Genomic DNA, 17,359 nt, shown 5'->3' with positions numbered 1-17,359 from the left:
CTTCCTTCCTTCCTTCCTTCCTTCCTTCCTTCCTTCCTTCCTTCCTTTCTTTCTCTCCTTCTTTCTCTCTCTCTCTCTCTTTTCTTTCTCTGTTCCCTTTCTTAATATTATTTTTGTATTATGGAATTCTAATCATTCAGAAAAAAGTCACTGAGCGCTTACCAGGCCCTAGAGATACAGTCCTCATGAAGCTCACATTCTAGCAGGAAGAGAGACAGGAAGCAGGAAACACTAAACTGTACAGTGTACCTGGTTGGGGAGATGCCCTCAAGGAAAATGAAGGGCGAAGAGTGAGTATGTCAGGCAGGCCCTCTTGCAGGAGTGTGTGTGTGTGTGTGTTTATGTGTTTGTCAGGAAAGCCTTTCAGATACAAGGATGTTTGAGCAGAGACCACAAGGAAGTGAGGGGAGGAGTAGCATGAGCCTTTGTAAGAGGAGACAGTATGGGCAAAGGCCCTGAGTTAGGAGTGTGCTTTGGGGATGGAGAAATGGCAAGCAGTGACGGGAGGGCAGTAGGTGTGGGGAGGCAGGCAGGAAATGAGGTAATGGGGAGCCAGATCATATAGGGCCTTGAGCCCTATATGGAAGGAGTCTGCATGCTATATCAGAGAGTCTTACAATAGTTCCAGTTTAAATATGCTTAAAATAGGATGTTGATTCCTTTCTCCCAAGCTAATCTCTAACTCTAACAGCTTGAGGGCTGACGCCAGCAAAGCATTTATGATGGGCCACGAAGGAGTCTTCAGTGGGGCTGCAGCCCTCCAGGAGAGACACCGGCCTAGGTGAGGAATAACTAATGAAGAGATTGCTCATGCCCCTCTTGTCTCCACAGATGGGGAGCCAGGAGAGTCTTCCACTGAGGAAGCTTCTGCTCAGGGTAAGAACCAGGCAATATGCTTACCCTGCCAGTTTCCTCTGTTTCTCTCCCATGACATGTGGGTCAGGTTTGCAGGATGAGGACAGAGCCTTCACTGCTGCATAAAAAGATCACATAAAGATTTATGTGCCAAGATGGGGTGCACTGAAGTCACATTCAAGCTAATTTTCACACCTTAGACCTGCAGTGGGATTGACAAACATGATGTATCATGTGTCATTGGATTAACTCCTGCAAGTGTTTAAATACATGTTTAAACTCCTGTCAGTTGGGAAGCTGAAGGTGGGTACTTAAGTAGTACATGACTTACCCTGTGGATGACTTGTGCCAATACATGTGTGATGATCTCTTTCACAGTGCAAGAGTGGGAGGATAAAGACTTGCCCAAGGATCATTTACATTCAGGTATAAACTTACATGTTCCAGAATATTCTTTTAGATCTTGTTATCGCTGAGGGGCATGTACTTTTGAATTTTGTGATCTGGTCATATCACATATATTTATTAAAAAATTTATCTTTGAGGGGCACCTGGGTGGCTCAGTTAGTTGAGCATCCAACTCTTGACTTCAGCTCAGGTCATGATCTCAGGGTTGTGGGACTGAGCCCTGCGTTGGGCTCTGAACTGAGCATGGAGCCTGCTTAAGATTCTCTCTCCCTCTGCCCCTCACCCCTGCTCTCTCTAAAATAACAAAAAAAATTAAATAAAAAAATTTTATTTGAAAATGCCAATCACATTCATATAAGTAAAACCTTTTTTCTATTATTTAGAACTTAATAAAATCCAACCTTCCTGTGAACACTGTAATGCTGAAAATGTAAGTATCTTTTAATTATAAAATATGATTTCCTAGTTTGCTTTAAGAAAACAACATTTACTTATATATTACTCGCTTATGTGCGTATGTGTGTATACTTTTTCTTCAGAAACAGAATGAGCAAGTGACCCCCAGGCTCCTTTCCCGGGAACAGTTTTTGTAAGTAGTTGTGAATACAGAAGACTTAATATCGTTAGTAATTTAACTTTGTACATAAAAATGACCCCAAATAGGGGAAACACAAAGCAATATCACTAATTTCACACATTTTATGTAACTACTTGGATTGTTTTCTTTGATAGTGATGCTTCTTCAAAATGTGGTAGAATTTCATTAGTGCTTCTGAATGAAATTAAAAACCTAAATAATTTTAAAAAGTCCTTTGCTGACCAAATGTTAGGCCTAAACAGGTGTTCTTATCTGTCCAATGCAGGCTAAAGTTGGACACGGAGGGAACTTACCAGTGCACAGAAACTGGCCTGATATTTGAGGTTAACAGAAAAGTTGACATCAAGTATTGCGTTTTGTCCTGGAGCAAATACGCAGACCTGGTTGTTAAGCCCTGGATTGTTGGTGGACCCTTGTTTGATGTTAAATGTGACCCAAACTGTCTTACTTCCATTCAGTTTCCACATTCCCTCTGCTTGGGTCGTAAGTACTCGTTTTCTAAAAGTCTCATTAGTGTGTGCATGTGCGTATGTAAGAGTATGTGTGCCATCCGTATACTGCCTGGAACACTAATTTACCTTCATGCTTTAACAGACCATGATGCCAATATGACGTTCAAAGTCTTACATGTTAAAAGTTCTGGGGCCTCGTTAGAATCCACTGTGGATCATTCTGCAACCCATGTCAAGTGGCATGTGAGCTCTCTTTCTCCGGTGGGACCTGTTATTCAAAGTGAAGAAACAGTATACCACCATGGGGCCGTGATTCTCTACAAAGCCATTGACCATAATCCATCCTTGTCTTTTCGAGTGTACATAGCAACCAATAATGAGTCCTTCATCAAGGTAAAGTTAATGAAAATGAATAATAAATGTTGAATACTCTGTGTTCAAACGTTATGCCATGTTTATGTGGGTCCTGTCCCTATTCATTTAAGTGTCCCCCCACTGTGAGTCTAATTTGGCATAAGGTTCTAAGGTCAGTGCCTTGGTGTGTGCCAAGTCCTCAGGTTTATGGGGTATGGTTGTCTGTACGTGTAAATAGTGTCAAGAAGACGACAGATGGGGAAGTAGCTCTCCATAGATGAGGATGGCCCAGACAAGTAGGCCTGGCTTTGGAGAGGGTTGGCTGATGTACACTCCAGGCCATTTATTTTCTATAGCCGTGCTACTCAAAATGTGGTCTGGGACCCAGGGGGGCAGGAGTGTTGACATCAGCAGGGAGCTTGGTAAAATGCAAAAGCTCTAGCCCACTCCAAACCTCTAGAATCCGAGCCTGAACTGGGCAGGATTCCCAGGTGATTTGCGTGCACATTAAGTGTTTGAGGAGCACCTGTTCTGGAACACACGGGGGAGCCATTTGAGGCCTTTGGGTCAAATGTAGGATGACTTGAGGTTTCTCTTTGCCTAAAGTTCCTCACATAAGATCTACCTCCCAGGTTAACTCATTGCAGAGGAAATTTTTGGATAAAAATTGGCCTGTGGTTCACATTCTGAGTTTTGTAGAGCAGATATTCATGAACCACTTAACTGTGTTTAAGGCAGTGAGGCCTGAGGGGTGGGGGTTTGGGTGTTCATAATGGAACCAGTTTTCCAGAATCAGGATGTGATGATTATCCCGCTTTCTGAATGCTTACATAGTTAGAGCTGTGGCAGTTAGATCTCCTGTTATACCTTTAGCCATTTTCTGTACAGTTGTAATGGTTTAGAGGTGGATGGAGAACTGAAATAAATAAAGTAGACAGAAAAAACCATGACTCAAAATTGTCCTTTCAGATTTGAAATGAGAGTTTGACAGAAGTTAAGAAAATAAACATAAGATCTGTGATAAAGTGTACAAAATGATGAGTTGTAGTTTGAGTTACAGAATTTACATTGACAAGGAAGAAGAATTTCCTCTGCCCTACAAGATCCTTCTGGCTGCCCTTCAAGAATCAGGTTGACATGAGACAGATTAACAGGAGAAAATCTAATTTAATTTTGTATGTATCGGGAATCCACACAGATGTGGAAATTCCAAAGACACTGGCAAAATGAGGTATATATGTCATTGTGAACTAAGGAGAAGGGGGCAGCATTCTGGGACTTCAAAGGAAAGGAATACACTTTGCAAGAAAATGAAAAAGAGTAAATGCTTAGTAAACAAGTGCTTGCTGGGCCACTCAGAAGCAATGGAACATAGAGGACTTTGATGAAACAGGCCTTGCAGGGTTCCTCTCTGTCACCATACCTGGTTCATGTCACGTAATGTAGTTTTCTCTGGTGATAGTTCTCTTCCTGGAGGAGGTCCTGTATCCAACTTCTTCTAGGCAATTGTAGGGGAGGTAAAGAGTGTTTCCTGAATCTGCTGGGTTTTGATTGCTTTTTCAAAAAATTTGTTTAAATTAATTTTTTTAAAAATTCAAGTATAATTAATATACAGTATTATATTAGTTTCAGGTATATAATACGATTCAACAATTTTGTACATTACACAGGGCTCTTCATGATAAGTGTACTCTTTAATCCCCTTCACCTATTTCACCCACCTACCCACCCTTGATTGCTTTTTAAATCAAAATAGCCTTGATGCCAAAGTAGTCTATCTTGGGGTAGCCTTCCCTTGGCCCCCTACAACATGAAACTACCTATTTCCAGTGTTTTTAGGTTGTAGTGTTTGCACAGCTTTAGAAACGTTAAGTTATATTGATTATAATTGGCAATATATATTAAAATTTAAAAATTCTATTAAGTAATAGGTTTTTAGTTTCTTCCTAAGGTAAAATATGCTTCCTTTAATCTTACTAAAGTTAATACTTTCAGTTGGGAAGCTAGTCTTCAAAATAGTATAAAAATAACCCCATCTAAAGTAGAATTACCATGGATTTGGAATAAATATATATAGATATTTTTTGAGAGCAAGAGAGAGCTGGTGGGGGTGGGGGGTGAGGGGGTGAGGGGGGCAGGGAGAGGAGGAGAGAATCCTAAGCAGACTTCCCACTGACTTGGGACTCAAACCCATGAACCATGAGATCATGGCCTGAGCCAAAACCAAGAGTCGAGCTCTTAACCAACTGAGCTACCCAGGCACCCCGGAATAAAGTACTACTATTTAATGAAGTTCATGTTTCAGGAAAGTAAATACAAGTAATTAAAAGGGTATTATCTGTACTTCCTGGGAAGCTGGGGTGAGGGGCTGATTGTATCAACAAATGTAGAAGAAGACACCACTAGAACGATAGGGAGCACAGCATGGTTAAAAGGCAGGATGTGCTTCCTGTTGATGTTTGATTTTTACACCTTCCTGGGTTGTTTTTTTCCCTACATAGGAAGAACTCCTTGAACTTTGCCTTCAGGAAACCTAAATTTCATGTTCAGCTACTCAGCTGTTTTACAAGTGAGCCTGGGCCAAAGTTTCCTTTAACCTCTTTGGGGCATTCAAGCTATACATATAAAATCAGGGACCCCTCTGGGACAGTTGTGAAAATAAGGATGGGAACATGTAAGGTGCTGGGTAGAAACAAACTTCGGGTAAAGCAGAACTGTTGGCAATAAAGTAGCTGCTCTCTGTTCACATCATCGGCATATAATCAATACGAATGTGTAACACTAGCCCTAATTTAATTTTCTCAAATCCTTCAGAAGCAAATTTTAGGTGCCATGCAGGGTGGGTGCTTTGGCTGTAGTGCTTTGGCAGAAAGATGTTTGGGGACCTAGAAGCCTGAAGTGCAGATCAAAGGTGCCTTATTCGCCTCTATGGCATTTCTTTTCAGAGCACCATGAAAGTTTCTCCCTTGCTGTCATTTTGTACAGGGAAATGAAGATAATGCAGGGCGGCACATGCACTGCTCGGATGCTTAGAGTCCTTACAGTTGTTGCTGATGCATTTCAAAACCAAAACCTATTTCTACCTTCAGGATATTTCCAAGTCTGTAAAGCACTCCTCCAAGAAATTCATGAAAATTGACAAGCCTCCTGTTTGCCAGAAGTTATTGCAGAATGGGAAGAAATACAGACTGATCAGCGAACCAGAAGCCGAAATTACCCCAGAGGTATATATATTTTGAAAACCACTTGGAGTAGCAGCAGGATGTATATTTTGTAGATATGTATTCTGAAGGTTTTAAAATAATGTGTTTTGTTCTCATTTTTAATTTAAAAGAAAGCAATTGTTTTGCTAAACTTGAAGCTTATTCCAGAGATGCTGTTGAATTTCAGAATTAATCTGAAAAATCGACTTATCTAATCTCTTTCCCTTTAAAAAGGTTTTAAATTTTCTCGAGTTTTTTTTTTTAATTAAATTCAATGTTAGCTTCAAAGGAATAAAAACCTTAAGCTTGATTTTAAGTCACAGAGCACTGAAGGTTAATGGAAAAGAGTTGCTAACAAGGATACTGGCTTTTCTTACTGGAAGGCATTTGAAAAATAGTTATGAGAACAAATTGTCACTAGGTTTCAACTATTCACTGTACACATGGCATTTGTAAGTGATTTTGGTTTCCTGTAAATGACTAAGTTATTTTTAAAACTTATTTTCATCATGTGCTCTGATTGTGTGCTGTACCTTATCTAACTAGACATCTGTGCGGAAATTCTTTTTGTACACCTTTTTATGTTTGTTTTATAGTTTATGAAAAGTTGAAAACAACGTTTTGATTCCATTACATTAAAATATGAAGCAAGAGAGAGCTGATCGCAGTGGCCCATGTTGCATTATTTTATTATATTATCAGGGGCCTGGTGCCCTGGAGAAGTAGTCAGGTTGATCAGATGGCCTTCTATGACCTTCCTTTCCAGTTTCAAAGGGTCTGTTTCCACCTGGTGTGTTTTGAGCCTTACAGTAACATGGCTGAAGAAACTAATGTGCAAAGTGGGCCAGTGAGCCACTGAGTCCCACGGCCAGGCAGTGGGAGAGCCTGGCCCTGAGCCCCGTCTGCCCTTCGGTCCTAATTCCACAGTCTTTCCACTGGGATCTGAGAGGTTCTCAGCCCTTGCAAGCTGATCAAGCCCTGGCAGATGCTACCTCAAGATGATCACAAGAAGCCAACTGCGGTCTTGCCTGGGAGTTGTAATTAAATGTGAAGGGCTTGCTTAGAACAGTGTGATTCTTGGCCTTTGCTGCAAAATGGAATTCCCAGGGGAGCTTAAAAAAGTCTGTGGCCTGGGTTCCATCTCCAGAGATACTGACATAATTGGTTTGGGAGTGGCTTCGGCATCGGGCTTGTTAAAGCTCCCAGGGTGACTATAATGTGCTGCCAGGATTAAGAGCTACTAGGAGAGGGAATAGTACACATTCAGTGGGTAAATCTGTCTAGGAAAGGACTGAGATGGTCCCCAGAGCTCTCGTTTACACAAGATGATGGTGGGAGGGCTTTAAATAGTCTAATTCTGCCACCAGTTGTGTGCTCTCTCTCAACCAAATTTCTGGGCTATAAAATGGGGGATAATCTCCTAGTATTGCCCAAAGGATCATAGAAAGGTAATGGTTTGGGGGTTCTCTGAGAGTTGTGAAACTCTGTAAATCTAAGGTATTCTTGCTGATTTTATACCATTAATGATGTGTTTAACTGTCATTTATCAAAATTGCCTATTAAAAGTCAGTCTGGGATAAGAGCTAAGAGTGTCATGATCTTTTCCTTCAAAAGATGCCAGTATAGAAAGAGACATACTATATTCATGTAAAGAAATAATTTTAACATGTCATGTGGTATTACCATAGAGATGGGTGTGGTGAATTTCAGGAAGGGTTCCCATGTGGTGACATTTGTTCTGCGTTTCAAGGGAGAGAGATTTACCAGGGAGGCAGCTCTCCCGGAAGAGGAAACCATAGTGCCTAAGTGAGGTGATGGGGATGTGCATCTGGGCTCAGGGCACCAGAATAGTTCCAGGAAATGGGAATGCAGAGGGCTTTGGGAAAAGTGGGGCCACGAGAGAGAGAGAGAGAGAGAGAGAGAGAGAGAGAGAGAGAGATCTTCACTTTGTAGGCCTTGGTGACCTATTAAAGGTTGTGAGGATAATGCTAGTGATTTGTAATGGGAAGGGAGAGGGGCAGGTTAAGATCCCTGGTTTTTAAAGGTGGTGCCTAGTACATTCCAGTGATTTTTTTTTTTTTTTTTAAAGTAGACTTCTCCCTATAGGCTTGTGAGTCAGTCTGCAGAGGAGCAGAGGAGGTCCAGGACAGGAATCGGTTAAGAGGAGTCAGAAGGTGGGGCACCTGGGTGGCTCAGTTGGTTAAGCATCTGACTCTTGGATTTTGGCTCAGGTCACCATCTCATAGTTTGTGAGTTTGAGCCTCTCATTGGGCTCTGTGCTGATGGCACAGAACCTGCTTGGAATTTTCTCTCTCCTTCTCAGCCCCTCCCCCACTCGTGCTCACGCGCGTGCGCGCGCTTTCTCTCTCTTTCAAAATAAATAAATAAACTTAAAAAAAAATGAGGAGTCAGAAGGTGTGGATTCAAATTCACTTCTACCATTTCCTAGATGTGGATTTAGGCAAGTTTATTAGCTTCTCTGAGATTCTTTATCCATAAAATAGCAAAGAAAGGGTTTGTTGGGGGAAAGGTGGTATTCAGTGACAGAGTGTGGCTAAAACACTCAGTGTAGTTCTGTCAATGTTTTAAATCAATTCCAGGCTGTGGAATCGAAGCAAAAGATGGTGAGGAAGTTTAAAAGCACCTACAAAAGGGTGATTAGTTTGGGAACGTGAAACACTGAAACCAAGAAAGGGCCGAACAGTTACATCTTAAAAAAAGTAGGGCCAACATACTGGAAGCCTCAATGAAGTAGAAAAGCAGGTTGGAGTAATGAGGGTCTAGAAGCAAGAGAATAAGAGGGTCTGTGATTAAGGAGTGGCATTTCGAGCATCAGAGTTTCAGTAAGCATTCAGGTCAGCACTAACCCTTCTCGTATTCCTTACTTGACATTTGTTATTGTCAACTAATGCAACTTTTATTTTTAAAAATCCCCCCCCCCTTTTTTTAAGGAAATCGAATTTGTTGACGGTTCACTTTTAAAATTGAAAAGTTACATTGAAGTGTATTTGGAGCAACCAGTGGAGTTTAAATTACTTTTGGTTGAAATGGATTCTGAGGAAATTGTATGGAAAGCAAAGCTGAGAGAATGTAAGTGTTTTGTGTCTTGAATGAAAACTCTGGTTTGTGGGTTGGTTGGGGTGGGAAGACAAATAGACTAATTGTCTGTTTCATTACCATAACATTTAAAAATGTGATTAAGAGACACAAAAACCCCAGCTAGGCTCTGATTCTCAGGCACCAATGTCCAGACCCCTCGGTCAGTGGGTATAGTTCAGTGAGTATGTGGAAACTTCAGGCAGTGGGTGGGCATAGCCAATAGAGTGTTGTTTTTTTCCCCCTTACCATTCTGAGGTTTGGGTCTCAGATATGTATGTGTGTGTGTGTGTGTGTATATATATATGTATATATATATATGTATATATATATATATATTTTTTTTAAATGTTTATTTTTGAGAGAGAGAGAGAAAGAGGTGGGGAGGGGCAGAGAGTGAGGGAGACACAGAATCTGAAGCAGGCCCCAGGCTCTGAACTGTCAGCATGGAGTCCAAAGCGGGGCTCAAACTCATGAACCACAGGATCATGACCTGAGCTGAAGTCAGATGCTTAACCGACTGAGCCCCCCCCCCAGCGCCCCATGGGTCTCAGATATTTTAATGTGAATTAGGGGTGCCCTGACAAAGTCTCTCTCGTGACCTGGAGGTACATCGATATTTTGTCCGACCGCCTGTCTCGTTTGCCTCACGAGCTGGTGGCTCCTGCTGGGTGTGATCACAGCTGTGCTGTGGGAATGCATTTCCCTCTTCTGATATTTTGGTGCTGGGAAGTCCGCTGACAACCACCTTTTCAACATGCTGTCCTGCTCTGGGAGGAGTTGAAGAGGACTGCTGCTGATGAGGACCGCCTCTGGGAGAGGGGAGACTCAGGGGGATACCCCAGATCTGCCCCTGGCCTCCTCAGGCAGGTCTGAGCTTGAACTCCAATTCTATTGAAGGGAGTTATTAAAACAGCAGAAATGTGGATAGTGAGCACATTTTGGACCCAGAAGGGAGGCAGAACAGTGGGTTGGGAGTGAGGTCCTATGGGTTCTAGTTCCAGCCCTAGAATTGACCAGCTGTACGTGAGAGTGTGGGCAAGTCTCCCAACCCCCTTGTGGCTGTTGTATCCTCATCTGCAAATGGCACTGAGGTCCCTCCTGCCACCGCCATGTGTTTGTAGTAGAAATTATTTTTGCATCATTTGCATTTTGGATTATGATACCTTAATTCTGTCCTGGTATATGTAATACAGTGTCATTTCAAAAAAGCAGCACAAGTTGGTAAGTGCCACTAGCTGGATTTTAACCCACTCTCCTATTAATTTCATTCTCCAGAATTTTAATTTTGTTGTACAAATGTAGTAACAATGAGGATCTGTTAAGTATTCTATAAATCTCTTTATCATCTGAACAACATTTAAATCAATTTTCAGCTACTTTCTTTTGTATCCACTGGGTTATGTGTAGACAAAGGAATTTGGTAACTGCTAATGGTAACAGAATGAGTGCTGTGTGTGGGTCATATATTCATGTCTTTCCAAAATACAGATTTCTGTCTGTTAGAGTCTGTATTTCTTATCATGTTTTATACTCTAGAAATGAAACCTGATTTAAGCATTTTGGAATTCTCAGTCCTAGTTTAAGCATGAACCTTTTTGGTAGATGGGATTGATTCTTACTCTCAATATTATACTCTTTGTTTGTTTCTTTTTTTATTTATATTCAAGTTAGTTACCATACAGTATAGTCTTAGCTTTAGGAATAGAACCCAGTGATTCATCTCTTACATAGTGACACCCAGTGCTTATCCTGATAAGTGCCCTCCTTAATGCCTATCACCCATTTAACCCATCCTTCCACCCTCTCCCCCCTCCAGCAACCCTCAGTTTGTTCTCTGTACTTAAGAGTCTCTATGGTTTGCCTCCTTCTCTGTTTTTATCTTATTTTTCCTTCCCTTCCCCTATGTTCATCTGTTGTGTTTCTTAAATTCCACATATGAAATCATATGATATCTGTCTTACTCTGACTTATTTCACTTAGCATAATACCTTCTAGTTCCATCCATGTCATTGCAAATTGCAAGATTTCATTCTTTTTCGTTGCCAAGTAGTATTCCATTGTATATAAACACCACATCTTCTTAATTCGTTTATCAGTTGATGGACATTTAGGTTCTTTCATAATTTGGCTATTATTGATAGTGCTGCTATAAACATTGGGGTGCATGTGCCCCGTTCAAATGAGCATTTTGTATCCTTTGGATCAATTCCTAGTAGTGCAATTGCTGGGTTGTAGGGTAGTTCTATTTTTAATTTTTTTTTTTTTGCTTTTTTTTTTAAATTTTATTTTTTTAAATTTACATCCAAATTAGTTAGCATATAGTGCAACAATGATTTCAGGAGTAGATTCCTTAATGCCCCTTACCCATTTAGCCCATCCCCCCTCCCACAACCCTCCAGCAACCCTCAGTTTGTTCTCCAGATTTATGAATCTCTTCTGTTTTGTCCCCCTCCCTGTTTTTATATTATTTTTGTTTCCCTTCCCTTAGGTTCATCTGTTTTGTCTCTTAAAGTCCTCATATGAGTGAAGTCATATGATTTTTGTCTTTCTCTGACTGACTAATTTCACTTAGTATAACACCCTCCATTTCCATCCACATAGCTGCAAATGGCAAGATTTCATTCTTTTTGATTGCCGAGTAATACTCCATTGTATATATATATATATATATATACCACATCTTCTTTATCCATTCATCCATCGATGGGCATTTGGGCTCTTTCTATACTTTGGCTATTGTTGATAGTGCTGCTATAAACATTGGGGTACATGTGTCCCTTCAAAACAGCACACCTGTATCCCATGGATAAATGCCTAGTAGTGCAATTGCTGGGTCGTAGGGTAGTTCTATTTTTAGTTTTTTGAGAAACCTCCATACTGTTTTTCAGAGTGGCTGCACCAGCTTGCATTGCCACCAACAATGCAAAAGAGATCCTCTTTCTCCGCATCCTCGCCAACATCTGTTGTTGCCTGAGTTGTTAATGTTAACCATTCTGACAGGTGTAAGGTGGTATCTCATTGTGGCTTTGATTTGTATTTCCCTGATGATGAGTGACGTGGAGCATTTTTTCATGTGTCGGTTGAAAATCTGGATGTCTTCCTTGGAGAAGTGTCTATTCATGTCTTTTGCCCATTTCCTCACTGGTTTATTTGTTTTTTGGGTGTTGAATTTGATAATTTCTTTATAGATTTTGGATACTAACCCTTTATCTGATAGATCATTTGCAAATATCTTCTCCCATTCTGTAGATTGCCTTTTAGTTTTGCTTATTGTTTCCTTAGCTGTGCAGAAGCTTTTTATTTTGATGAGGTCCCAGTAGTTCATTTTTGCTTTTGTTTCCCTTGCCTCTGGAGACGTGTTGAGTAAGAAGTTGCTGCAGCCAAGATCAAAGAGGTTTTTGCCTGCTTTCTCCTCGAGGATTTTGATGGCTTCCTGCCTTACATTGAGGTCGTTCATCCATTTTGAGTTTATTTTTGTGTATGGTGTAAGAAAGTGGTCCAGGTTCATTCTTCTGCATGCCACTGTCCAGTTTTCCCAGCACCATTTGCTGAAGAGACTGTCTTTATTCCATTGGATATTCTTTCCTGCTTTGTCAAAGATTAGTTGGCCATACATTTGTGGGTCCATTTCTGGGTTCTCTATTCTGTTCCATTGATCTGAGTGTCTGTTCTTGTGCCAGTACCATACTGTCTTGATCATTACAGCTTTGTAGTATAGCTTGAACTCCAGGATTATGATGCCTCCTGCTTTGGTTTTCTTTTTCAAGATTGTTTTGGCTATTGGGGTCTTTCCTGGTTCCATACAAATTTTAGGATTTTTTTTTTAGCTCTGTGAAGAATGCTGGTATTACTTTGATAGGGATTGCATTGGATATGTAGATTGCTTTGGGTAGTATCGACATTTTAACAATATTTGTTCTTCCTAATCCAGGAGCATGGAATCTTTTTCTATCTTTTTGTGTCTTCTTCAATTTCTTTCATAAGCTTTCTATAGTTTTCAGTGTATAGATTTTTTACCTCTTTGGTTAGGTTTATTCCTAGGTATTTTATGGTTTTTTGTGCAACTGTAAATGGGATTGATTCCTTGATTTCTCTTTCTGTTGCTTCATTGTTGGTGTATAGGAATGCAACCAATTTCTGTGCATTGATTTTATATCCTGCAACTTTGCTGAATTCATGAATCAATTCTAGAAGTTTTTTGGTGAATCTTTTGGGTTTTCCATACAGAGTATCATGTCATCTGCGAAGAGTGAAAGTTTGACCTCCTTCTGGCCAATTTGGATGTCTTTTATTTCTTTGTGTTGTGTGATTGCAGAGGCTAAGACTTCCAATACTATGTTGAATAACAGTGGCGAGAGTGGACATCCCTGTCTTTTTCCAGACCTTAGGGGGAAATTGAAGATGATATTAACATTGGGTCGTTCAATATGGCTTTTATGATCTCGAGGTGTGATCCTTCTATCCCTACTTTCTTGAGGGTTTTTTTCAAGAAAAGATGCTGTATTTTGTCAAATGCTTTCTCTGCATCTACTGAGCAGATCATATGGTTCTTGTCCTTTCTTTTATTAATGTGATGAATCACGTTAATTGTTTTGTGGACATTGAACCAGCCCTGCATCCCAGGTGTAAATCCCGCTTGGTCGTGGTGAATAGTTTTTTTAATATATTGTTGGATCTGGTTGGCTAATATCTTGTTGAGGATTTTTGCATCCATGTTCATCAGGGAAATTGGTCTATAGTTCTCCTTTTTAGTGGGGTCTCTGGTTTTGGAGTCAAGGTAATGCTGGCTTCATACAAAGAGTTTGGAAGTTTTCCTTCCATTTCTATTTTTTGGAACAGTTTCAAGAGAATAGGTGTGAACTCTTCCTTAAATGTTTGGTAGAATTCCCCTGGAAAGCCATCTGGTCCTGGACTCTTGTTTTTTGGCAGATTTTTTTATTACTAATTCGATTTCCTTACTGGTTATGGGTCTGTTCAAATTTTCTATTTCTCCCTGTTTCAGTTTTGGTAGTGTATATGTTTCTAGGAAGTTGTCCATTTCTTCCAGATTACCCATTTTATTGGCATATAATTGCTCATAATAATTTCTTATTATTTTTATTTCTGTTGTGTTGGTTGTGATCTCTCCTCTTTCATTCTTGATTTTATTTATTTGGGTCCTTTCCTTTTTCTTCTTGATCAAACTGGCTAGTGGTTTATCAATTTTGTTCATTCTTTCAAAGAGCCAGCTTCTGGTTTCATTGATCTGTTCTACTGTTTTGTTTTTTTTTTTTGTTTTGTTTTGATAGCATTGATTTCTGCTCTAATCTTTATTATTTCCTGCCTTCTGCTGGTTTTGGGTTTTATTTGCTGTTCTTTTTCCAGCTCCTTAAGGTGTAAGGTTAGGTTGTATATCTGACATCTTTCTTCCTTCTTTAGGAAGGCTTGGATTGCTATATACTTTCCTCTTATGACTGCCTTGCTGCATGTCAGAGGTTTTGGGTTGTGGTGTTATCATTTTCATTGACTTCCATATACTTTTTAGTTTCCTCTTGAACTGCTTGGTTAGCCTATTCATTCTTTAGTAGGATGTTCTTTAGTCTCCAAGTATTTGTTACCTTTCCAAATTTTTTCTTGTGGTTGATTTCGAGTTTCATAGTGTTGTGGTCTGAAAATATGCACGGTATGATCTCCATCTTTTTGTACTTACTTAGGGTCTATTTTTAATTTTTTGAGGAACCTCCATATTGTTTTCCAGAGTGGCCACACCAATTTGCATTCAACAGTGCAAAAGGGTTCCCCTTTCTCTGCATCCTCGCCAACATCTGTTGTTTCCTGAGTTGTTAATTTTAGCCATTCTGACAGATGTGAGGTGGTATCTCATTGTGGTTTGATTTATATTTCCCTGATGATGAGTGATGTTGAGCATTTTTCATGTGTATGTTAGCCATCTGGATGTTGTCTTTGGAAAAATGTCTGTTCATGTCTTTTCCCATTTCTTCACTGGATTATTTCTTTTTTGGGTGTTGAGTTTGGTAAGTTATTTATAGATTTTAGATAATAACTGTTTATCTGATATGTCATTTGCAAATATCTTCTCCCATTCTTTCCGTTGTCTTTTAGTTTTGTTGAGTGTTTCCTTTGCTGTGTAGAGCTTTTTATCTTAATGGGGTCCCAATAGTTCATTTTTTTTTAAGTTTATTTATTTCGAGAGAGACAGAGACAGCGTTGAATGGGGGGGAGCAGGGAGGGAGAGAGAGAATCCCAAGCAGGCTATACGTTGCCAGTACAGAGCCTGATGTGGGGCTTGAACTCACGAAACTGTGAGATCATGACCTGAGCCAAAACCAAGAGTCAGACGCTTAACTGACTGAGCTACCCAGGCACCCTGCCCCCCTCCAATAGTTCATTTTTGTTTTTATCTCCCTTGTCTCCAGAGACATATCAAGTAAGAAGTTGCTGTGGCTGAGGTCAGAGAGGTTGCTGCCTGTTTTCTCCTGTGGGATTTTGATTCATTCTTGTCTTACATTTAGGTGTTTCATCCATTTTGAATTTATTTTTGTGTATGTTGTAAGAAAGTGGTCCAGTTTCATTTTTCTGCATGTTGTTGTCCAGTTTTCCCAGCACCATTTGCTGAAGAGATTGCCTTTATTCCATTGGATAGTCTTTCTTGCTTTGTCAAAGTTGCCCATATATTTGTGGGTCCATTCCTGGGCTCTCTATTCTATTCCATTGTTCTATGTGTCTGTTTTTGTGCCAGTGCCACACTGTCTTGATGTTTACAGCTTTGTAATACAGGTTAAAGTTCGGATTGTGATGCTTCCAGCTTTGGTTTTCTTTTTTCAACATTGCTTTGGCTATTTGGGGTCTTTTGTGTTTCCATAAAAATTTTAGGATTGTTTGTTCTATCTCTGTGAAGAATGCTGGTGTTATTTTGATAGGGATTGCATTGAATGTGTAGATTGCTTTGGGTAGTATTGACATTTTAACATTTGTTCTTCCAATCCATGAGCATGGAATGTTTTTCCATTTCTTTGCATCTCCTTCAATTTCTTTTATAAGCTTTCTATAGTTTTCAGCATACAGATCTTTTATCTCTTTGGTTAGGTTTATTCCTAGGTAACTCATCATTTTTGGTGCTATTGTAAATGGCATTGATTCCTTGATATCTCTTTCTGTTGCTGCATTATTGGTGTATAGAAATAACTGACTTCTGTACATTGATTTTATATCCTGGCACTTTGCCGAATTCATGTATCAGCTCTAGCAGTTTTTTGGTGGAGTCTTCATGTTTTCCATGTAGAGTATCAAATCATCTGTGAAGAGTGAGAGTTTTGACTTTTTCTTTGACAGTTTGGATGCCTTTTATTTCTTTGTGTTGTCTGATTGCTGAGGACTTCCAACACTATGTTGAGCAACAGTGGTGAGAGTGGACATCCCTCTAGCGTTCCTGATCTTAGGGGCAAGTTCTCAGTTTTTCCCCATTGAAGATGATATTAGCTGTGGGCCTTTCATATATGGCTCTTATGACGTTAAGGTATATTCCTTCTATCCTGATACTCTTGAGGGTTTTTATCAAGAAACGATTTGCTGTATTTTGTCAAATGCTTTTTCTCCATATATTGACAGGATCATATGGTTCTTATCCTTTCTTCTATTAATGTCTTGTATCACATCGATTGATTTTTGTATATTGAACCAGCCCTGCAGCCCAGGAATGAATCTCACTTGATCACAGTGAATAATTCTTTTCAATTAATTTTTTTAATATTTTTATTTATTTTTGAGAGAGAGAGAGAGAGAGGAGAGAATGAGCAGGGAGGGGCACAGAGAGAGAGGGACAGAGGATCTAAGTAGACTCTGCTGACAGCAGCAAGCCCCATGTAGGCCATGAACTTACAGATTGTGAGATCATGACCTGAGCTGAAATCAGCCGCTCAACCAACTGAGCCACCCAGGTGCCCCATGAATAATTCTTTTAATGTACTGTTGAATTCAATTTGCTAGTATCTTGTTGAGAATTTGTTTTATTAAGTTTTTATTTATTTGTTTTGAGAGAGGGAGAGAGAGCACAAGTTGAGGAGGAACAAAGAGGGAGGGAGGGAGGGAGAGAGAAAGAATCCCAAGCAGGCTCCACCTGTCAGTGCAGAGCCTGATGAGGGGCTCGAATTCACGAATCTTGAGATCATGACCTAAGCCAAAATCAAGAGTCAGATGCTTAACCAACTGAGCTACCCAGGCGCCCCTTGGTGAGAATTTTTGCATCCAGCTTCATCAAGCATATTGATCTGTAATTCTCCTTTTTAGTGGGGTCTTTGTCTGTTTTGGAATCAAGGTAATGCTGGGTTCATTGGAATCAAGGTAATGCTGAGTTTGGAAGCTTTCCTTCCATTTGACTTTTTGGAGCAGTT

General features: G+C 40.0%; 1 protein-coding gene across 2 annotated transcripts in view; it reads left to right on the top strand.

Annotated features, from left to right (window-relative positions):
• LOC121033919 (uncharacterized) overlaps window positions 1-17,359 on the top strand; it is a 45,006-nt gene that overhangs the window by 16,847 nt on the left and 10,800 nt on the right. For both annotated transcript variants that reach the window (XM_040480625.1, XM_040480624.1), the window contains exons 6-13: window positions 832-876; window positions 1,234-1,281; window positions 1,647-1,693; window positions 1,803-1,852; window positions 2,127-2,344; window positions 2,456-2,706; window positions 5,757-5,891; window positions 8,822-8,960. In XM_040480625.1, the coding sequence (XP_040336559.1) occupies window positions 832-876; window positions 1,234-1,281; window positions 1,647-1,693; window positions 1,803-1,852; window positions 2,127-2,344; window positions 2,456-2,706; window positions 5,757-5,891; window positions 8,822-8,960 (933 nt within the window). The remainder of the gene's footprint in view (window positions 1-831; window positions 877-1,233; window positions 1,282-1,646; window positions 1,694-1,802; window positions 1,853-2,126; window positions 2,345-2,455; window positions 2,707-5,756; window positions 5,892-8,821; window positions 8,961-17,359) is intronic.

This window comes from Herpailurus yagouaroundi, unplaced genomic scaffold (assembly GCF_014898765.1).
Source record: "Herpailurus yagouaroundi ecotype Mexico unplaced genomic scaffold, PumYag 159, whole genome shotgun sequence".
NCBI lineage: Eukaryota > Metazoa > Chordata > Mammalia > Carnivora > Felidae > Herpailurus > Herpailurus yagouaroundi.
The sequence above is the reverse complement of the archived record's forward strand: the minus strand, read 5'-3'. Positions and strand labels throughout refer to the sequence as shown.